The following is a 23,712-nucleotide window of genomic DNA, read 5'->3' on the forward strand; positions in this document are numbered from 1 at the left end:
TCAGGAGGATAATGGGTGATAGCAAACGGACATGAAAGCATTTTTTTTTTAATGTGAGCAAAGAGCGAGCGTATCATCCTTGCTGGCGCAGCTACCTTTGCTCGGCAATCGTTCAGGCCTCACGTACCGGTACCGTATTTACACACGTAATGAACTTGCCTCCCACGTTTGCCGCCAACAAATTTAAAGAAAAAAAACTTTACAGAGTGCCAGCGGCTTAGACAGGAGTTCGGACGGTGGCTTGCTCGGCTGGTACTGTTGCTCAGTGCCTTCCAATAATACCCTTTATCACGCAGTGATAGGTTGATGATGATGATGATGATGGATTTTAATGGCACAAGGGCGACTCAGGCCAAAGAGCGCCAAACTCAAGGTTAACGGTGCACTCAAGTTTATATAATGGAATAGTTGTGATGTTTTATGAAGGGATAAAAAACAGTGGTGTATAGGGCCTAAAAATGTATTCGCTCTGTAATATCGCTAAAAACAATGGTGTATAGGGCCTAAAATTCATTTGCGATATATAATGGATGTGCAATGTATAAGAAGATGTTTTAAAAGATCTCATCCGTCCTCTCAAGGAGGAGCGGGCAGAGACCCACGTCGATAAGAAATTTCATGTAAAAAGCCTACTTGTGATAAAAATTTAAGCACCTGTTTTAAAGGAAACATTGGGTTGTCGCCAATAAAAATGGATGGGTGAGCAGGTATTTGATGAGTGAATAAGGAGGGAAAATGACGTCTTCTTTCTTGTTCCAGTTGTGCACATATGATTAAAACATGAATGACAGTAAGCCGATCACCACATCTCGAGCAGTGTGGTGCTGGAGAGTTGGTTAAAAGATATGTATGGGTTATGTATGTGTGACCAATTCTCAGCCTGCACAGGGCTACTTCTTTAAATCTGTCTTGTTTTTCTGTGGGGTACCTGCCTATCCTTGGCTTTATTGTGTGCAGTTTATTTTCTGTTGCTGCGTCCCATTCCTCTTGCCATTGTTGTCGAATCATGTTTTTTATGTGTGGTTTGAGGTCATGATAAGTTATCTTATCAATGTCTGTGTCATTTCGAAGGGCAGCTGACGCAGCTAGCCTATCAGCCTCCTCATTACCCGCACGCAGTGATAGGGGTGGGTGCTGTCCGCTGCCATGAAATCATTGGAACGTGTGTAGCAGTAAACGCCTTTAGTAGCGAACGATACTAATAATGGACCACTGTCGTAAAAAAAGAAGAAAAAAGGGAAAAAAAAAGTCTACTTCTTCTTGCCTATAGAACCCTCCCCTCACACTGACGTTGATGTCAGGGAAATGCAAAATGCGGTGTGTCTCGGCTAAAGTTCTCATGCCATAGTCAATTCTGCTGATACATGCAAGCGATGTGCAAGGACTTCGTTAAATCAAAAGTGCGGCATAAAATTACTTCGGTAAATTGCGAAAAAAAAAAAAAAAAAACACATCGTTTTTATTAGGGCAGAAACTGGGAAATTAAAAAAAAAAAATGTGCTACATTGTGAATTTCGTTACATTGAGGTCCGTTATATATCGAAATTCGACTGTAGAAAACTGTAAAAATAAAAATAAAAAATAAAGGAAAGTAAGGACGCACTTCCCCACTTATCTTATCCTGTAAATTTTTTTTACCTCAACAGGTATTCAATATTCTACGAAGTCTTTCTTCACATTTGTATTAAAAAATTTTGATATTCGCACACCCCCAGCTGTAAGCTTTCAACTAACATTACTGTGACTTCAAACCACTGGCCAACTCAGCCTAGCCTTGCTGCCTGCTTGCTATCTGACACCGCGAGTGCTCCAGGACAACAGTCATCGTGGATTTGAACTCCAGGCCAGGGCAGATTCTTTCTTAAACATGAAGAATATACCACATTGCTTCTCAGCTACATAGCAGTGCTCAGGTGCACGTGTAAAGTGGATAATCCATTGTTTATCCAACATGCCCTGCTATAAGTAAGCCCACTTTGGCAGTTATAAATCCCACTAGGCCTCATAAACGATACAAGAAAATGCAGCAGGTAGCAGCATACTAATAAAACAGCCAAGATAAATCTATAGCAGGTTTATGCATATATGTAGGACTTCTCAACAGCCATGTGTGTTGCAATGCTGCAAGTTTAACCTGTTTTTGCAATGCATGTGCTTGACCACCTAACTCTTCACCACACACATGAAAGCTGTGGCCAGCACAACTGCTATCCCAGTGCTCTGTGGGTGTACATGTACAGTAACCAACTGATTTGTCGGACTCTAATAATTCAGATTTGCGCGATATTTCAGACTTCATCCAGGAACTGTCAGCGCCACATAGGAACATGACATTTTCGTGCCCGATATTTCTGGCTCCATGGCGTCCAAAAGTTCGACATTTAAGACCAAATTTAGTGTCAGAAACAATGTAGAGATCATTTTTTTAACGAAGGCTCGTTTTTTTCAACATGACATAGACACAAGTGTGCATCACTGTCTAAAAACAATCGGGTTTTGCACGGCCGTGAAAGCTAGGTGAAGCAGTCATTCGGATGGACTAGCTTGGCTCTCTGTTCCTCATTACCATTTGAAGCAGTGGCAGGAAGGGAATGCTTGTCGTCGTCATCACAGTAGCCTACAAAGAGCACACAATAATAATAACTGGTTCACAGGAAAGGAAAGGCGCAATATCTGTCACATTTGTTCTGTGGATACCTGAACCGAGCCGTAAGGGAAGGGAGGAAGGTGGGTGTGAAAGCAGATAAAAAAAGGTGCCGTAGTGGAGGGCTACAGAGTAATTTGGACCACCTAGAGATGTTTAATGTGCACTGATATTAAACAGCACACAGATGCCTCTCAGTTTCACCTCCATCAAAATGCCGCCACCGGCGGTCGGGTTCGAACCCGCATACTCCACCACAGTAGAAGAAGCAAGTGGGGAGGAGGTCGGTGCATTCACAATCCGTTCACTTTTTTCCTCTTGTTACATGCTCCATTTCGCAGTTAACCATGGAAACAGCATTAATGCTTCGCGTGGCACGTGCTTTCAATCACGACATGAGCATGACCTGCAGCTGTGTCACAGTACGTCATGAAGTGGCACGGTCGTGAAGAAGGTATGACTGGCTAAGATATTCTAGCTGGAGGATTAGAGTGGTTATAGCTTTGCCCGATCGCTTTTGCAGGGCCCCTCTGCATATGCGGTGATCGCCTTGAGCAAGTTACATGCTTCTCAACGACGCACACGCTTGACGCATTGGCACCAACCAAAGCGTACGCACTGGTGGCCGCGCTCGCCATATCGGATCGTGCTAGCGTGTGCACATGGGTGGCGCAGAAGATTGCAGTAGCAGATCGCATGATGATATAACTCCCTATTATCGACATATAAACGGAACATGCAGAGCGGCAAAGTTCGCAATTTGTAAAGTTGATTTTTCTTAGAAAATTGATGTTCTTCACATTCACAAATTTTTCAGCCTGTTCGATTATCCGCACCATTTCCCGGGTCCTGTTGAGTCCAAACAATCGCAAACAATCAGTCGGTGACAGTATTACACATTCTGCATACAGAATACCGGTATGTATGCTGCATAGCCAGATATGTGTAGCTATGCATACTTGCAGCTACATGCACAGTGTATGTAAGCGGTACATACAGCAAATGATCACTTGGTCAAGCACTGCAATGGAGATTTGTTCCCTGACAAGCAACCCCTGCAGTGAGACTCATCTACTGTGTCTGAAGGAAAGCTCAACTAAAGAAGGCACACCCACAATCAAATGCAAATGAAAGGCAACATTAGAACAAAATGTAATTTTATCGCTGTCTTTCTATGCATATTGGAATAGATACTGTCAACCCTTTTTACAATGAAGCTGATGGCTATGCAGATTGTGTTCATTGTATCTGAAATTCGTAGTACGTATGTGGACTTCCCATGTTACAGCAAAAGACAGACAAAAATTTGTGGAGACATTTAAGCGCTGTCTTTAAGTGTAAGATGCGATAGCATAGGCTACCACACGACATACAAAAACCCGGATTGGCAGCTCCTCCCAACTTTCCGATATCATGGGGTCTAGTTAAGTCACACAAACCATCAAAGAATCAGTGCTTGACCATGTCAGCTACTACTTCACATTTCGCTAACAATGACGACGCTAATGTTGATGCCAGACTTTCAGCATAACGTCCCCTTTAACACTATCGCATTAAAACTGGCTTTTATACCTTGAAGTAGTGCATTACACACGTCCAGTGCTTCAAACCGGCCTTACCAAGACTCTTTTTTAGCTCTCCAGTGCCGGTATGTACGCCTCATCACATGCCTGCTGCCAACGAGCTATACTTTAGGGTCATGCTATAACTAATCACATTTAAAGTGTTTAGCACAGCCAGTACTCGCTGGCCTTTCTCTTGCCATCGTCTTGATCAGACTTTTAGTAGTTCACGCCGCAAACAGTGCATAGCTTTCCAATGCAGGTGTCATCGTTAACAAAAACACCTGGGGAGAACTCAGGTCCAGCCTGAATTGCGCCTGCAACATGTAGCCACAAATTCACATTTGCACAGCCTCATTAGCATACGATAGCATCCTGAGTCATTCCTGGCCCAATACCAGTGCCTCAGGAAGGTATTCGTGGGGCACACTACACTCAATCCCATCCATGAGGAGTTAGTCATTTCCGTGGCGGTGAACACAGACATTACACTTGGGACATTAGCATCCGGCCTGTTGAGAGCTATTAGCATATCCTGGATGACGCATCTTTGACAGGACACCTTAGACATGAGAATGATCTGCACACACAGTGGCTGAACCTTGAACGTCACACTCGATGACAACCAGTATTTTTTCATCTTAACTTTCAGACAAGTTCATTAAAAATGACCTTCTTCATTGCACTGTTGACAGTTTATTTTCAATCGCAGTAGCCTGGCATGCAGTCTGCTGTCAAACCACGCAAGATTACAGCTCATGCATTTACACAATGAAGCAGCTTTGCAGCCTCCAATTGCTGATGAGTTGTAAGAATGCAGTGACGAAGAGACGACAGTGCAAGTGTTGTTGCTGCCATTGGTCGACCACCTACAGTTCACAACAATTTCGCTTGCAATGCATCCCTCTCACATGCTAATCACATCTTGGCCTTTAAATGCTTTGCACACCCGGTAAGCATGCAGCTGCTGACTAACGGTTTTCTATATCATTTTTTTTTTATATAGTGGTGGAAGGGGGGTGCACCCACATTCTTTCAAGGAGTTTGTGGATGGGTCGCCGACATACTGGGCATGGCAGGTGGTCTCCGATCTCCGTTCACCAGTGGGAAATTCGAGCTTTTCAAATTTTATGGCACCTCTTAGTTAACTAACAACAAAGTAGTGTCATCCCAGTTGTCCGTTGCATCTCAGATGCAACGGACAACTGAGATGTAATGCAACTGCTGTAAAACATCGTCTGATGGCCGCGCTGCCCTCGTCCGTCAAAAGTGAGCCTTATTACAACCGTGGCCAATATAATTAGACTCAATTGTATATGCAGCAATTGTGACTGTGCAAATTATATGGTGTACCATTAAACCTCAAGCATTAAGCCTTGGATGAAAATTAATTACAGAGTCGCCTTCCATAAACTCTTGACACTAGGTGTTCATGACCAGAGTGATGAAGCTGAATTGACTACATTGAGATTCACCTATCTGTGACAAACTACGCAGCCGAAAGCCTCGTGTGCTTCTGTGCAAGTACAAAGAAATAAGGGAGCAAGAACGTAATTGCCCCACACTGTAGTATTATGAAATGCGCCAATGGAATGTAAAAGCTCCATGTGCCAAATGAAAAAGAATGCACCAAACAGAAAACATGGCGTGGCATTTCTCTTCTGCATAGTTTAGCAACAACCTACAAAATAATGTAAATCATTTTCCCTTTGTGATTAAACTGCCACAGTTCGCATCTGTCCTTTTTTTTTTTGTTAACAGAACCTGAGAGTATTCAATGGTTTGGAAAGCATATTTTGGAACGACGAGAGAAAACAAAGAGTAAACAAGAGTCACCAAGCTAAGTTATCAGAACAGCAAAGCACCAGATTTGCTCCTAGAGTATTTTTTCATTTATTAATACTGACTGGTCCTTATTTTTTTTTTTTCAAAGCAATAGCAGCTCTACTATTATTCAATAATTACACCAAACGAAACCACACAAAGCATTTTTCAAGAAAAGGATTGCTAATGGACAGGCTGAAATTTTTCTTTTTGATGTTTTTGTAATTCACTCAACCAATGCCATGCCACAATTCATATGCTTGCACCAACAGCCCATAGGGTATGTGGAGCATGGTCCCATTTCAAGCAATAAAAGGATAGAATAGAAAAACTGTACCACTATATTAGCCCTGGAACAATTATCCTAGCGTCAAAGGGCTCCCAAGGCTAAGCTTCGCAGATAATTTTCGTTATAATTGCCAGCCAGCAAATTTGGAATTCATACCAAGACACTTCCCTTGCACTCCAACCTTACACTGATGATTGCTAAATCTTGATGTGAAGACAGTTCAGATCAACAGATTACCTTTCAAGAATTTCAAATCATGATGACTTTACAAAAACAGAGCACTTTGTAAACAATGTACAGTGAAACTTCACTTGAACGAACTTCAAGGGACCTTGAGAAAATGTTTGTTGAAGTGAAAGTTCGCTGAACTGAAATAAGTGCGCGGAAGCTTATTCCCATTAGCCCCAAGAAACATCCGGTGTTTGCATCATATCTCGACCCAATTTCAATTTGTCCCTACTCATTTGCAAGCGAAGAATGCAGTAACCTTTAAAAGAGTGAAATGTTGTACTTGTTCAAGTCTGACATCATGAGTATAATATTTAGCGTAAAACGGCAGGACGACAGAAATACAGGGTGAACACGAGCGCTGTTCGTCCTGTATTTCTGTCGTCCTGCCGTTTTGAAATAAATATTATACTCGTAATGCAGTAACCGTTTGCAGCACTTTTGAACTTAGGACTGAAGTTGTCTTCACCTTAGTCATTGTGTGCAAGCTCCCACGTAAACCTCGTCCGGCACAGCGGTCTGCTGGGCAGCAGAGGCATTCATTTCCTCCAAGCAGATCATTCCTTCAGCAGACCACAATTAACCAGCATGCATACGTACGCCTTTCTTGGAGCTAAGAGGCTTTGCAGGGCTGAAGTATGGGTGACCATGACTGTGGATGTCTGTGACTATGACTGTGAAGCATGTAAAGCTAGCTGACGATTCACTGGCTACAAACTTGTTTATACAGCGAGTTAAGCTTAATGTGTTTCTCAACGTCCAAATAGTCAGCAAAAAGAGCATGTTTCTTTGGTTGAAATGCTCAGTATGAGGTAGGAGACACAGAATGGCGCTATAGAAAATGTTCGTAGAACTGAAATGAGCAACAATTGAATTTCGTTGAAATGAAGGGCGTTTGCCTAGCGTTAAATTGAGCTTCAGTGGGGGAATTTAAAAAAGTTCGTACAACTGAATACTTTGTTTAAATGAAGTTCGTTCAAGTGGTATTTTACTGTATCTGGGGCAGCTTCCAAAGCACTTTTCTGTGTTGAAGAAATTACAATCCTCTGATAAGCAAACCACTTTGCTGAGCCTCATAAACTGTTTGTGAGAAATAGGAGCACTTAAACCACAATAATACAAAATACAGTCGAACCCGGATATATCGAATTCGAAGGGATCGCGAAATAGTTCGATATATCGATAATTCGATATACAGAAATCGGCTTGTGACGGCACTTACGATGCGAAAAAACGATACCGTATTTGTCGCGTAATCAACCCACTCGCATAATGAACCCACCCTCCACATTTGCATCCGAGAATTTGGAAAAAAAAAAAGCGTTAAGGCCAGCTCGCTCACATGCAAGTGATTGAGCGATCTCAGCGGCGAGCGGCAGTGACAGAGCAAAAAATTTCCAACTAGTTGGAACTGTGTCCCTCTCGCCGCTCGAGCCACCGCGGCAGCTCAAAAGAAGGTTTCTGTGTCGCCGCAGCAGAAATCGCGAGCGTTTTCGCTTGCATGTCGATGGCGCATGCCACTCCGTTTCGGTCATCTCATCCATAGCTCATTTCTTGGCAGCGTGCCAAGATGCTGCGCAGCGATAACGTCATAGCGCGTTTATCTTTTGATAGCTCCTGCGGTGGCTGGCAGGGAACTTGCAAAGTGCCCGTGGTGGCTTGATTGCACAAGCCTGATTCGATTATCACGCCGCGCTTGGGGCGGACGTCATGATCGCAGCTGACCGCGCGCTTTCGTTGATTCATACATGCAAGGATAAACGACTCCCGCAAAAAAAAATATACACTTGCTTCTTAACGTTCGCAGCCGCCATATCTTACGCTACGCCGCGCGTAAAGCACATCGATAAGAATGAATGACTCTCGTAAAAAAAAAAGAGAGAGAGAGAGAGAGAGAGAGAGATCTGTCGCTTCTTAACGTCCACAGGCGCCATAGCCACGTCAACCGCCGCGCGCAGAGGGTTCGCAACACACGGTGGAGAAAGCGTCTATGTTCGTCTGAAAACGGGCTGAGCTGGCTTGGCGCAAAGGTAACGCGTGCTACTGCGAACGAAGGCCAGGAGAGAGGAAGGAGAGAGATAGCTCGGCAAAAGAATGGGCACACCCATGCACATGGCTTGCAAACGTCATGTGCTGGCGCGCGGGAAACGATAACTGCAGATGCGCGCACCTTTGGGGAATGGGCGCAACGCTGCCCAGACCAGCCGTCACCGAACTGTCCCCTCTCATTCCTTCCGTACGTGGCTTGAAAACATCACGTGGCAAACGGCCGAAGGTGATGCGATCGTCTTTGGGGAAGGCACACTTTCCAGTGCGTGGTGCGGAGTTCGATTTATCAAATGACCGGTGAAATTGAGTTCAATATATGATGCGGCTTTCCTATACTTTTACATGAGAATTTCAAGGGGATATTATTCCATGAGTTTGATGTAACCAAAATTCGATATATCCGGGTTCGACTGTATCACAATGCGGGTACGATATGCGAAGTTTAATGCCCTGAAGCTGCATAGGATCTGCAAAAAATGCTGTAGTAAAGGCCTTTTCACTATAACATCTGAAGCACCCACTGCATTCTATCCATTAAAACGTACATCCGTAACAGCTGCTTCACCTGACACCAAATTATCAGCTTACACCTCACTTGTTCGGACAGAACTCGGATACAGCACCATTTGTTGGTTTTCACTGCCTAACAGCGGCACTGATCAATTAGGAAGAGTTCAGTGTGTGGGGTTTCGCGGTGTCTGCAGACGCTGCCCCTGCTGTCCCTGCGACACACGCGAACCCTCGTCCGTGAGGCGCGGGAGTACTTTGCCATCATCTCACCCCCCTTTTTGGTCTCTACCCTGCTACCCGGTCCGCTCTCCGGGGCGCCGCTCTGTGCCGACCCTCTCATTGGGCACCGTTAACGTGACGCAGGCACGAAGTCATGTCCTGGGAAGCCGGGTTGCGGGCACGCAGGGGAGTTCAGATGCGGAGGCAACGAGTGCGGGTCACGGGAACCGGCCGCAGCGGCAAGGTACGTGAGCGACCATTTTCCGCTGTCCCAGAAGCCTGTGCCGACAGACATTCCTGTACCTTATCGGGCTGGTTCCTACCCTCATATCTGCCGTGTGGCCTCTGCTGCTGAACGCGGCCCGGCGACAGAGCTTTCCCGCCGCACCGGCCTGCGCTCTCTAGCCATTGTCGGGGTGCGCTGTCGCGGTGGTCAGTTTTCGGGCTGTAGTGGACGCCTGGTGCGAGTAGCACAGGAGTGTGTTACAGCGCAGTGTTCTGTACCGTAGCTCTCTGCGATTAAATGTCTGTGCCGTGAGTGTCACTGATTCCCTCGGGGTGAGAGTGCACTGGCGCAGCGAGAGCAGACCAGACCTCTTTCGGCTTGGTGCTCAACCATGCTGTGGGTCTCCCTCTCCACACGGTGCTGCACAAGCAGAAAGACCCACTATCGGGCTGCGTGCGAGCACCAGATGTGAAGGGATCTAATTAGACGCCCACAAGTAAAAGGCCCTTAGATTCAAGTACTATAATAAGTACTGTCGTGGTGTCTCCCCTACACAACTTCTGTGCAAAGCTAGTCTTCCAATAATACCAAAATCAGGCCAATTTCTAGCAGCTAAAGATTCTTTTTCTACTTTTAAAAATTGCATTCAAGATAGGTAAAAAAAAGTACATTACATTTTCTAATTAGGTAAACTAAAGAAGAATGAATACTAAGCACATTAGTGAGTACAGAATTCATAGTGACACACAGAAATTTTCATTCATTCCACAAGCCATTCGAGACTGGAATATGACACTGAATGTTGCTGTCACCTGCAATTGTTTAGGCTTTTTTGAACGGCTTGTCAAATATGGAATGGGAAAAGTGCATGGCTTTGGATTCATTCATTTATTTTGTTTTCTATGTGCAAGATTTACCCTATTGCATTGCATTTGCCTTTTCCTTTTCACTTAGTGTTTTGCAAGCAAGATTTCTTTTTTTGCTGTTTCCGTAGCAACCTGACTATGTAAAACCTCGTTGATACATATTTTAAAGAATGCAGAAAAAATGTATTATCCAGGAAAACGTATGATCCAAACTGCCTGATTATGAAAAATTTAACTGATGAATGAAGTACAAAGGCATTTAGAATTGAGACTTTCACCGCATAAAAGTGTAGATTAGTGTTAATAGACATCCAGTATACAAGTTCCTTTTTTAGCTCTCGCAGAGTTCTGTCCGTATTTGCAGTGCCGTAAGCGCGGAAGAGATTTAGTAACAAATTGAGTTCGTAGAAAGCAATGATGAGCTGAGATTGTTTCCGGATGCTTCGCTTCCTTACACCAGTGACATGTGGAGGAGCCATTGCGATAACTTACAGTTGCCACGTTTTTGTTCAAGCCGCATCCCCCAGACCTAGCGCGCTCGTATGCAAGCGAATAGTTGTAGTTATCAAATGATTACCCATATGCCCCTAAGGCACCACTAAGAATTCACCACGTTTCTTCTCATGAAGTCATGTTTCCGCTGAAACGGGTGTCTCGTATGTTGACTTTCTTTGATGCTTTGCCCCTTTGCACCTGGGCACTGCAGGAAAGCAACTGTGGTGGGTGAGCGCCACTGATTACTTTTTATGTCGCAAGCTCGTTAGCACATGTCCGATTGATCGTAAAACGTATTATGCGTTCAAAGTTATCGAAATTTTGAACGTAGTAACCGGGAAATCACGTTATTAAGGAGCGTATTAGCCGGGAGAAAAATTTTGCAAATCCATGGGAGACGTTTTACTGCCCGCGATTTTGAACGTATGAAACTTGAAATCGTATGAACCGGGAGCGTATCAAAGTGGTTTTACTGACCACATGTACATATGCATACATGTGTGTTTTGTGTGTAAATGACTTGTCCCTTTCCTGCAAAGGACTTGTGAGGCTAACAGTATCTTTGGTTTAGTTTGGTTTACAGGGTGGAATGTCTCAAAGCTACCCAGGCTATGAGAGAGGCCGTAGTGGCGGGATCCGGAAATTTTGACGACCTAGGGTTCTTTAATGTGCACTGACATCGCACAGCACATGGGGACTTTCTTTTCGCCTCCATCAAAAAGCGGCCGCCACAGCCGGGATTCGATCCCGCATCCTTGGGCACAGTAATCGAGTGCCCTAACTACTGCACCACCACGGCGGGGCGATACCAGTAGGTTTCCTGCAAAGGACTTGTGAGGCTAGCAGTATCTTTGGTTTAGTTTGGTTTACAGGGTGGAATGTCTCAAAGCTACCCAGGCTACGAGACGTTCCCGGTTCATACGATTTCAAGTTTCATACGTTCAAAATCGCGGGCAGTAAAACGTCTCCCATAGATTTACAAAATTTTTCTCCCAGTTAATACGTTCCTTAATAACGTGATTTCCCGGTTACTACGTTCAAAATTTCAATAACTTTGGACGCATAATAGTAGTGGTGGGCTCCGGAAATTTTGACCACCTAGGGTTCTTTAATGTGCACTGACATCGCACAGCACATGGGGACGTTCTTTTCGCCTCCATCAAAAAACGGCCGCCACAGCCGGGATTCGATCCCGCATCCTTGGGCACAGTAGTCTAGTGCCCTAACTACTGCACCACCACGGCGGGGCGATACCAGTATGTTTCCTGCAAAGGACTTGTGAGGCTAGCAGTATCTTTGGTTTAGTTTGGTTTACAGGGTGGAATCTCTCAAAGCTACCCAGGCTATGAGAGAGGCCGTAGTGGCGGGCTCCAGAAATTTTGACCACCTAGGGTTCTTTAATGTGCACTGACATCACACAGCACACGGGGACTTTCTTTTCGCCTCCATCAAAAAGCGGCCGCCACAGCCGGGATTCGATCCCGCATCCTTGGGCACAGTAGTCGAGTGCCCTAACTACTGCACCACCACGGCGGGGCGATACCAGTATGTTGCAAATAAATATCAATAAAATAAAATAAATACTCATTAGCATACAGTCCTACATACAACACTTGACAGATATAATGTCCCACTTTAACAAAGGCCTAGGCCTATGACCGTGTCTGTGTGGACTAGGGTAGTGTGTCTCACCTTCACATCTCAAAGAGGCTACCCGAGTTGCCAGCTCCTCTCAACTTGAAGTCATGTGGCCTTATGACATCACACAACCCACCAGCCAGTCAGTGCTCGGTCATGTCACCTGCCAACTACCACCTGGTAGAGGCATCCTCTATTTTTCATTTACAACACCAATAACAATGATGCTGACAATGCTGGATTTTATGGGGAATAAATATCCTTAGGCTCACAGTAGCTATTAAAAATGATGTACAAGTATACGAGAATTCAAAGTTAGTGAGCCAGAAAACAATGAAGCCCCTCAGCGGTGCCCTCACATGTGGCTGATCAAAGACATCTTCGCCTATCTTCACTAGACCCTTTTAGCACAAACTTTCCACTGAAGTAAAGCAGATGTGCTTGATCCTTATTGCCCTTCTTTTGAAGTGCAATTTTTGTCAACCTTGAACCTGGGCTACACATATCACAATACGAATTTCAGAGTTCCAGACTGATGCTCGCTTATAGCTGATGATTCCATTTCAGCAATGGTCAAGCCCAAGTAGTATGTTTGCCTATATGTTTTGGGGCTTTCTTCTCCCCTAATATGAGGCGCTTATTAAATTGCAATTCTATACAAGAGGAAAGGAACCTCTGGCTTACCCTCTCTGTTTGCACGGCAGCATTGACTTTCGCAGGGTCCTTTTCAGTGTTTGCTATGTTCATGTATTTGGTCTGAAAAGAAAACAAATAATAAATAAATAAAAAGCAAATAAACGCAGCAACTGCAAGCACTGATGCAGCTACTTTTGACAATTCCTTAAGAAGTGGTCAAAATCAGCAAGAAGCATGCATGGCAGCACAGATTAAGAGATACAATAGTACCTATTCTATATTACCTATGCACATTTTCCCAGACAGGGTTAATTTTATTATAGGACTCAAAGAAGTAACAACTCTCCTGTGCCCAAGGACATGAGCCAGAAAGAATAACAAGATAAACAAATGGAGAATAACTGCTCTCAGTCGAGTGTCCCTTTATTCAGCTGGTACAGCTCAATTTCTCTTGTAGAACTAGCCAAGAACTAGCTTCAATACTGAAAGAAGGCAGAATTACAATGTTGCTACATACAGCTTACTGAACGAATGTTTATATTCATGCACCACTTGCATTTTTCCCTTTGTTGTCTTGTCTCCCCAAGAAAGCCACATACGCTTTCAGAAATAACTGACTGCATGCAAATGAAGCTACCCTCCAGAAGTTCAATACAATCAGCTTCTTCTAGTTGGTAAGACTACCTGGACGCTGCTATTCATAAAGAAGTTCACACATGAAATTTTTATTTCCCTGCGTGTTCTTTCCATGTATGATGTGCAAAACATCAGAAAGTATAAACTGCAAAGTGGCATTTGAGAACCCCTGGTAAATGGTTTGCAAATGAATTTCTTCTATCATGCTGTTCCAGTTTGGCTTTTAACAGCCAAATGGCGACTACTATCAACGTCGACTTTGTGGCATAGAAGAACCAGACAGACATCACTGCCTGGTGTCCACAAATATATTTTACTAGGCCCGCTCAGCCAGGTGGAAATGAGACTGTGTGCAGCTAGAGTTCCACCTTGCCAAACACTGAATCTGCTTTGCTTGCGCTACACGCATGAGCTGGCGCTTGTCACAGTCTTCAGCCTGACCATCACCACACAAGGTAGGACGCTACAACTTCAAGTCATATGAAGCATGAAAACGCCGTGAAATTACAGGTACTTTTCTTTTTTTTGTCAATCTGGCTGGCATAAGACTTTGAGTAAATTAAAATGATGAAACAGTAATTATACACCAATATTTTTATGCCTCGTATGACCGGAAGTCACAGTTCATGGCCACCGCACACCAGAGAAATCATTCAGATGATTAACGTATGAAGCACCTTCCAGGTAAATAACATTTGCACAATAGATAATATCACTGACAGGGACACCAATCCTTTGGTTGCAAGTTTTTGTTTAGAAGAGATATACAAGACGTTCACAATTTAACACTTATTCACCTGCTACTATTTTGAAGCAACTCTTTCTACAATAACACACAAGAGTTTCTAAACAACCTCTGATAGTAACCAGTCAACACTGCAAAAATGATCTGCCTTGGTGGACGGAACCGTGACGGACAATGGGAGTTGAAGATGTAGCTGTTAAATGCAGTCCTGCATTAAAAACTTGACAGTTTCTTTTATTATCCCTCTGTCATATTGCGATTTCTGCCAACCTTGAATCTGGGCTGCACATATTAACGTATGAATTTCACGGTTCCAGACTTTGATGCTCGCTAGTGAGTACTTCCATTTCAGCAGTGGTCAAGTCCAACTAGTCCGTTTATGTTTCAGCATTCTTCTCACCTGGCATGAGGAGGTTTGCTGCATCCAGGTTTAACTGTATAGGTAAGTGACTGCATGAAATTTACCTACACAATTTGAATATTTCATAATTGAATGTTTTTCCTCATGCTGTTCTGGCACCAGTTTCAATAGTGAAATGGTGGCTGTGATCTACAAGATCAGTTTAGGTCATGTGAGGCACATAAACTGGCATATGATAACACCTTGTTCCCATTTTTTGTCACTGATCTTTTTCCTCATGTGGCCTCAATATCACAGCCACCTGTTCAGAGGCTGAAACAGGAAATGTCCTTCAACAGCTGTTGGTCATCAAGGGTAATCATATAATGATTGAGTACAGCATACAGTCATCAGCATATAAATGCATTCTTACAGGTGTGTTACCCATTATTTTGTTGGCATCATAAATGTAAACAATAATCAAAAGAGGTCTTAGTACTGACCCTTGATGTAGTTCAAGACCCAGATGTCACTTCAGCTGCATATGACTGTTCATTGCTAAATGTAACAAATCCCAAGTCTTAAAACAATGATAAACAAAGGGCAGAGTGCCTATACGAAGAGACAACTGGACAAGGGCAACATTATAAAATGCAGATTTTGTACCAAAACAAATGGCACAACAACATGGAAGTGTGAGCGCCTAGAAAAAGACGGGACTCCATTTGCCCCAGAAGTGATATGATATACCAATGAAATGCAGTTTGCTGTACCACCTGCTGTGCACTTTTCCAAATGATGCAGGTACAAATGGCCACATATGTACCTTTTAATATGCAGAATAACCACCTTCCTGCACACAACTACAACAGCACTGGTTACACCCAGTTCAACACACATAAGCTCTACCCTCCACCTGAGAGACATAGAAGCATAGACGTCTCACCATTTGCTGCTGAAGAAGGTGAATAGTGTGGTCCTTATCCTCAAGCTGCTGTTGCATCAAAATAAGCTGCCGCTTCAAGTCCATGTTTTCCTGTTGAGAACACAAAAAGGAATAATGCCGACATTTCATACCGAAAACATGCTGCAAAAGATTTTCAACTGCACATAAGACTGCACATTATAATTGGCCTTTGCCTCCTTGCTTGTTTCTTTATGGGTTTAATGTCGCAAAGCAACTCAGGCTATAAAGGATGCCATAGTGGAAAATTTTGACCACCTGGGGTTCTTTAACATGCACTGACATCGCACAGCACATGGACACCTTGCTTTTCGCCTCCATTGAAAAGTGGCTGCCGCGGCCCAAATCTGATCCTGCATTCTGGGGTTCAGCAGTCGAGCGTCATAACCACTCAGCAACCATGGCGGGGAACAATATAAATAGAGGTTGGACCTTTCAAGCTAAAATAAATAAGTTTTTAAAAAAAGGTAAACATACATCAAATTCAGTGTTTTTAAATTCAATTACTATAACTAAAAATGGCGGCACTTTCGACGTGCAAGGCAACTTCTGCTGCCTTGCATTTGCTTAGCTGGCTGCTAAGCAAATGCAAGGAAAAGTTGCATGCAGTCAAAGTGGAAAATTAGCACAGTAGAAAAGCTAAGGACATGATAAGAGTTAAACAGTACAGTTGTGCTAACTGAGGTGATGTTCCGATAGCCTACAGAAATCTGCAAACTGAAAGGTGCCACGTCCTCACCACCTGCAAACTAAGCACTGTTTGTTCACAACCATCACCTGCTCAGAGCAGTTAAGTTTATGCTATCAACTGCATGTAAGATACCGACACAAAACGATTCATGAGTATCACGAAAAGGTATGTTATGGCTGCCGTGGCGAATGAACAGCAGTTTCATCACTGTTAGACCTCATGATGCCCCATCCTTTCACTTCACCTAGCGTGACCACCCAACGATAACATGTCAGAAAAGTTCTCAGAAGCAAACTTCCACTTTCATTTTTTGTTTACTAACTATCTCATTTAACTACCACAAAATTCAAACAAATGCCCCCAACCATGCTAAAGTCACCCCCCTCCCCCTAACTTCACTACTACTTTCACATTTCCGTGCCATACCAAGAAAGTGGCCCCTCCCCCCCTTCCCCCTCTTCTCTTGTGCTGCAAATCCTCGCTCCCTGTCAATGATCCCAATCCAATCTCAACTCTCACACATCACAAGCAAAAACTGTACCCATACACCAATGTCTAAACCAGAAGTGCACATGACAAAAGGCTGACCACCGCGAACGAGACATTCGATGCACATGACACAAAAAGCAGAGAGCCGCTGTAGAGGCGGAAGCTATGTCCGAAATGAAAAACTGAGGCCATCACTAAAATATTTAAACACCGCTCCAACAGGAAAAAGTGGCCAGCACCGATCGATTTGCATTGGCGCATCGGCAGCGGCGGCGTAGCAAGAACGTTCGGCGGTGTCACGCTGACATTTTGCCACAAACTGCTAAGCCCAGTCAGCCTGATCAGAGATACATAAAAACTTTCAATCCATATGCACTGCATCCATTTTTTCTCTTACTGGAAAATTTTGTAGTAGCCATCTTGAATTTCGGTGCCGTTCTGGAAAAGTGCCACCCACACCCCTCCCCCTCCATTTTTCTAGTAATTTCAGCTCATAAGAGGGGAGAAGGGGGCTTGCTTAGAATTTTAGACAGATACTTGTTTAATAAGGACAGCGATTACACCTACAAACACAGCTCCACGTACCGCCATTTGCATGTTATTAATGGTAATTAAGGTGTTAATGGTGACAACAATGCCTAAATAGACTAAATGACTTTTACCAGCAAGACTGTCACATTAAATAACCGAAAAAAGTCAGCAATTCACCCATCAAAAATAACACACTGAAAAAAAATTATAAAGGAAACAAAAATTGCACCCTGAAGTAAACACTAAAAAAAAATCCACCAAGTCTTCAAAAAAGTCCAACCCCAACTATAAACTGTGAACCTGCTTTAACACATCTCATTTCAGAGTTATATACTTTTGAAAATTATTTGTAAAAATCAGGCATTAATTGAAGTTTTTCTAGTAGCTTCTCCTCAATTTAACTTCGTTCTTTCTTTAACAATAAAAATATTGATCATCATGAACATTCTTCTTTTTCTTTTTTTTCTTCTTCTTCCACGGACATGGACACGGCACACAGCGACGAGTGGTTAGACCTGAAGTATATTGCTTTCGTAATAAAATTTTCCACATCCAACCTTCACCTGCCATGCCTCTACATGTACTTTAACACAAAAAAGTTTTTTCAGCACCATAGCCGCAATATGGAACACGTAGCAGCTTTAATGAAGCGTTCACTAATGAGGAGCACTTGGTTATGGGGTCTGCCTTTTAATAGCAAATTGTTCACCATTATCCAGAAGAAAACCCCCATCTTGAGTGACAAAGGCTAAACAACAGTTAATCAGAGTGACAACAAATTAATTCACCATAGCTAACTGTGGAGATCATTCTGTGGGTTTAAGGTGGCTACTTCACTCAACACTGCACTCCAACTCAGCAGTTTGTAGAGACAAAATATTTCTCAGAAAGAGCTTTAACATGTGCTAAACATTTTCAAGGCACAAAGTAAAAAAAAAATCAATTCTTACTCAAAAAATTGCTGAGGTTTATTTCGGTTAATCCTAGTCATCCAAGCGTAAGCTCTGTTAAACATGGCTACGCATCAGCCCGATGCCTGCACCGAAGTGTTGATGCACTTGGACTGGCATGCTCCTCATCTACATCAAGTCTAAGCAACCAAGCGCGCTGGCAAAGCAGCTGTTAAACCCCCTCCTAGTCACATGGTCAAGTGCACTTTAAAGAACCCCATGTGATCGAAATTTTCAGAGCGCTCCACTACGGTGCCTCTTGGCTCAAGGTAAAACGCACAAGTGAATGACCTTGAACCCAGGTGGTTGAAGCCCTTTACTACATCGTTCCTCAGCTCAAGATCAAATGTGCAAGTGAATGAAGGGCTCCGCTGACTAACAGCCAGAATGCATGCATTGCTAAAAACAAATACTGCTTCTACAGCCTCAACCACTGGACAGTATGCAGTAAGCATTTAAATTTGGAGACATTTCACGAGTGTGAAATATAGAGACAGGTTCAATAATACAGCCTGCCAGGCCATCTAAAGTAATGTCAGCTGGCAACTATATGAACACCTTCAGAAAAGCATACAGCTGGCCTTGCTTACCACCACTGTTTCAGGTGTCTAAAAAGAAACAGAGTGAGCGTTACAAGTGGAGGAAAAAAAAATAGGGAAGAAGTGTGTTCGTCTGCCAACAGACTATGATGTTTCAGTTTCCTCAAATGAATTTGTTGACACCTTATGACATACAGTTACAGAATATTAATGAACCAAGACTACCTGGAAAAGTGATGCTAAGTGAGAAATCTCCACAAAAACATTTAACAGTGGTGAGAGGTTTCATTGCAGGCAAGCCAAAACCAAAACTAGTACCTTCGTGTGGTCCAGTCAGTAAGGCATCACGAAGAAGTGCAGCGCAAGGGAACAAGGATGGCACGACAAGAAAAACAGGTTATTGAAAAACAGGCCGTATTTTATACTCCAGAATCACACAAAACCAGTAATCAGGGAACGAAACACAAAGCACAATCACTGGCAACACAACAATCATCTTATCAAACCAGGAATGTGAGAGGCAATGTAGAGGTTTAGATGACTGAAGAAAAAAACAACCTTTTTCCTCCTTTTTTTTTTCCCCCCTTAGGCATCCAACAAAATTGGTAAAAATACCCTGGCGCAAAAAATTAACACACACAAAAGAGCGACAAGGGGACGGCTTTTTTGTGCATGTTAAATTTTTGTGCCAGGGTGCTTTTCCGAATTTTAAAAGATTTTAAACCAACTAGCCTAGCAATATGCTTTACTCAGGCATCTAAGCCTCTAGACTGCCTCTCACCTTTCTTGTTTGATAAGATGATTGTCGTGTTGACAATGATTGTGCTCCGTGTTCTCAGATTGCTGGTCTTGCGCGAGTCTGGGGTACAAAATACGGCCTGTTTTTCAAAAAAAATTCAGTTGGTAGTCTGCACTACTCCTGTTTTCCTTGTGTCTTGTTGTCCTCGTTCCTTTGCGCTGGAACTTTTCATGAGCGAAACTAGTCTTGCCCATATTGACCACCAACAATGTAAAAGCTGTTATGTCATGATAAGCTAAAAAAAAATATTCAATAAGGCCAAGCATGCTGAAAGAGATAACAGCTAAGCTGTCATGGACAAATTAACAGCTTTATTTTTAAAAATGAAAAAACAGCAAGAAAAGCAAAAGACATTTAAAGGCTGCAGTGTGATTTCCTCAATTTCAAGATGTGCTAGAAGACAAATATTCCCTCCACAGCTTAAGTTGCTTTGCACAGTATGTGTAGAGGTCAAACTTGAAACATGCAACTTACCTGCACAACTTCATTAGGATCAACGGGGTTATAGTCTGGTGTCTCTCCAGTTGGAGTATTTGTGAAGCCATGAGGCAAGTCAGTGTTTGCCAAGGCATGATAAAAATAGTTCTGAAAAAATTCACATTTTGTATTTTTGTAAGTGCAAACTAGGTTCTCTTTATTACCTGAATATGGGCCATGCCACCCAAATGCTACAGAAAACCTTTAATTTAATTTTTCAGCTGCAATGTGCAGCTGTGAGCTGCACATGTGTGAGAAGTCTGCAGAAGTTACACAGACAACACATGTGAGAAGTCTGTACAAGTGCACAGCACTTAGAATCCTCAGAAGCCAGTTTTTCATAATCTGAAGTTAGGGTACACAAGCCTATGTTAACGACATCTACAATATCTAATAAATATTCCTAAGCCATTATATGTGGTCAAAAAATACAGAATACAATATCTACAGAACGGTTTAGGTAGCAAATTTATAAAAGTAAAATTCTGCACAAAAAACAGGACACAGTGCTTAACCTATTCACTTCAATCATTTCATCTCCACTGCCCGTGCAGCACTCCACGCCGATTTTTTTTAGTGCGCAACGTGGCCCAGGTCGCTTGGAACAATAATAAAAATTTTCCACTACAAATACTGCAGCAAAATAAATTTTGCTTCATTATCGAAATGTGCGGACACCTAAACATTTTTTTCCTATGCAGAAAATTTCGAAGCATTCCGGAGGTGAGGTGCGATGTGAACTGCATCTTTCACACTAACAGTTGTCCCTACGCTGCCCTGTGCTTTAAAGAGTCAGCGTTACTCCACTTCCCCTCATTGATCCTTGGCACTTTCAAAAAAAGCGCTGAATAGATACGTGAAGAGGTAAACTTGGGAGTCAGTCCAAGTACACTGGACACATGCACCGCTGCTGTCTATAACTTCTGGATCATCACAATCCGAATAATTATCATTGGCAAACAGAAGCATGTCCCTCTCAGCGCCCATGAGACATTTGCCACTCCTCGAACTTCGTTTGATACAAAAACTAGAAGCTGAATTTTTTTTTCTCATAAATATTTGCAAACATAGTAGACAACTATAGAACCTGTTGTAGAAACTACAAAGGCTTTTATAAAAGACATTATGTGACGTTATTTGGTACTGTTTGCTGATCGCAAAGATTTTTTTTTTGATAAGTGGGGTACCACCCTTTTTGAAAGAGAATGGGTTAAATCAGTTATTTGTTATAAGGCTAAATGTTACCTTGAGCTGTAAAGTATAATTATAAGTTCAATGGAAGAGGGGTTCAACTGTGTGGTATACTTGTCCAGCATAGGCACTGATCAATTTTCTCGTTTCAACTATTTTTATTTGAAGCAAGGCACATTAGCAACCAATCACCGGCCTTTTATGTTAGTAACCATAAGTCTTCATTGTCAATGGTCATGCCTGGCAAGCACATTTCTGCAATTACCACTAACAAAAAAGCGGATGAAAAAAACATGAGCAGTCACCACTGAGCACCCCTCAACAAACTGACACACCTAAATCACGTAGAATACACACCTCCGAAGACGCGAGTCTTGTTTCGAGAAGCGAAAATTCTGGACCTGCTGCTAAATTATCTGCCTCCTGGAACTGCAAATGGTTCAAGTGCACAAATTAAACTACCACTCCAAAGCAAAATTTTAAGGAATGACTCATTTCTAGCAGAGCACAGAACCACTGAGGAAGCTTAGTGCAAAGCTTGCTCATCAGGAATACATATAACAATGACAATAAGTTGTCTTTGCTTTCATGCAAAATTACATGCATAACGCACAATTTCAACCTGGCAAAAATCTCATGCTAAGCTTACCTTAGTGTTTGGAATCTCAAAAGGGTTTATTGTCTCCGCCTGTAAAAAATAAAACGGGAAGGGTGTTAAGAGAGCAAATTAGTAGTACTCATGATGTAGCAATTATCAGCAATTGCATAGGGTGCTGCCACAAATCATTGAGCACAGGATTCATAGGGAAGGCTCTTTTTTTTTTTTTTTAGATACCAGCTTTATAAAAAAAAGCCTGCTATACATGTAGACACTATCCTTGTTAGCACTATGTCCACTATGCAGATACAAATAATGAGACAGCAGACATGATTCTTCAACAAACCAAATTTCTTCAGTTACCTATTTAATTTATTGATCTTACACTCCATGCTGCTATATTGGTTTGGTTAGGTTTTATGGGGTTAACGGGTCAAAGCTACTTGGGTTACGTGGAACACCATTGTGGAGGACTCTGGATAATTTCGACCACTCTGGATTCTTTAACATACACTGGCACTGAACAGTACACTAGCAGCTTGCATTTCGCCTCAATTGAAACGCAGCCGCCGCAGCCAGTATCAAACCTGGGTCTCCCACCTCAGTAGTCGAGTGCTCAGACCACTGAGCCACCACAGAAGGGACAGCAGTTTTAATCTTGGATTATACTGATCTGAGATTGATCTAACTTACAGAATTTATCACAATGCAGTGCGCTTTCAGGTGTGTTTATTAATGTTGTCCCTACGTGATGTTGAACTAAAAGTGCCTGGACTCCTACCCATAATGTCTCCGTTACACAGGCATCTTCATTTGGGACTAAACTTAGTGCAGATCTAGAATTGCTACATGCCCAACTAAACTGCAGTCAAGCCCAATCTTGTCCAAACCCAATCTGGTCCTGAAGCATCATTGAGGGCCTTTGTGGTCAGGGAACAATTAACCAAACAAAAAATAAAGATAAAACATGCAAAATAGTATTTATAAATGAAATTTTAATTTGTTTTGTTACTTAATTGAGCACGGCTTGATTTCCAAATTTGTGTTTAGACTGTCAACGCCACCTTCCTGCCTGCCTGGGCAATGAATAAACATAGCACCCATGTGCCCCCACCAGTGCTAAAGCAGTTATGGTGTCTGAAGTGTGTTTGTGATGGAACCTACTGCAGCTGCATCACAGGCACAGAAGTTTTTATCAAAAGTGTTTTTAAAGTGATACCATACCATCAGAGTTCCCATCACACTAAAATTCTACTGCTGTATAATGGCTGACAATGAGCAGCTATGGGGCAGTTTCGGTTTGTACCTGCCATTATAAGGCCTATTCCCCCCCCTTCCCCCCCCCTAAAAAAAAAAGTGCGCATTAGAATTGAGTAAATACAGCAGATGCCTGGTAGATAGCAAATGGAAGAGCCCATGCCATGTCTTCATAAATGGATCATGAAGTTCCAAGAGGGTTAATGAATTGGGAACATGAGCAGACTGTTGATGTCAGCACTCCTTCCATATCTACACAGCGCCCGCAACTAATCTGTGAACACAGAGACCATGCTTGCACTGCTGAGCTTTGCAAGGT

General features: G+C 42.8%; 1 protein-coding gene across 3 annotated transcripts in view; it reads right to left on the minus strand.

Annotated features, from left to right (window-relative positions):
* LOC146205050 (uncharacterized) overlaps positions 1 to 23,712 on the minus strand; it is a 62,313-nt gene that overhangs the window by 23,474 nt on the left and 15,127 nt on the right. For 2 of the 3 annotated variants that reach the window (XM_084589735.1, XM_084589737.1), the window contains exons 5-9: positions 22,188 to 22,226; positions 21,896 to 21,967; positions 20,345 to 20,455; positions 15,854 to 15,943; positions 13,235 to 13,306 (exon numbers count right to left, since the gene is read on the minus strand). In XM_084589735.1, the coding sequence (XP_084445861.1) occupies positions 13,235 to 13,306; positions 15,854 to 15,943; positions 20,345 to 20,455; positions 21,896 to 21,967; positions 22,188 to 22,226 (384 nt within the window). The remainder of the gene's footprint in view (positions 1 to 13,234; positions 13,307 to 15,853; positions 15,944 to 20,344; positions 20,456 to 21,895; positions 21,968 to 22,187; positions 22,227 to 23,712) is intronic. The other variant, XM_084589736.1, reaches the window with a different exon arrangement.

The sequence above is a fragment of the Amblyomma maculatum genome, chromosome 1, assembly GCF_055883805.1.
Source record: "Amblyomma maculatum isolate TAMU_Amacu chromosome 1, ASM5588380v1, whole genome shotgun sequence".
Lineage (NCBI taxonomy): Eukaryota > Metazoa > Arthropoda > Arachnida > Ixodida > Ixodidae > Amblyomma > Amblyomma maculatum.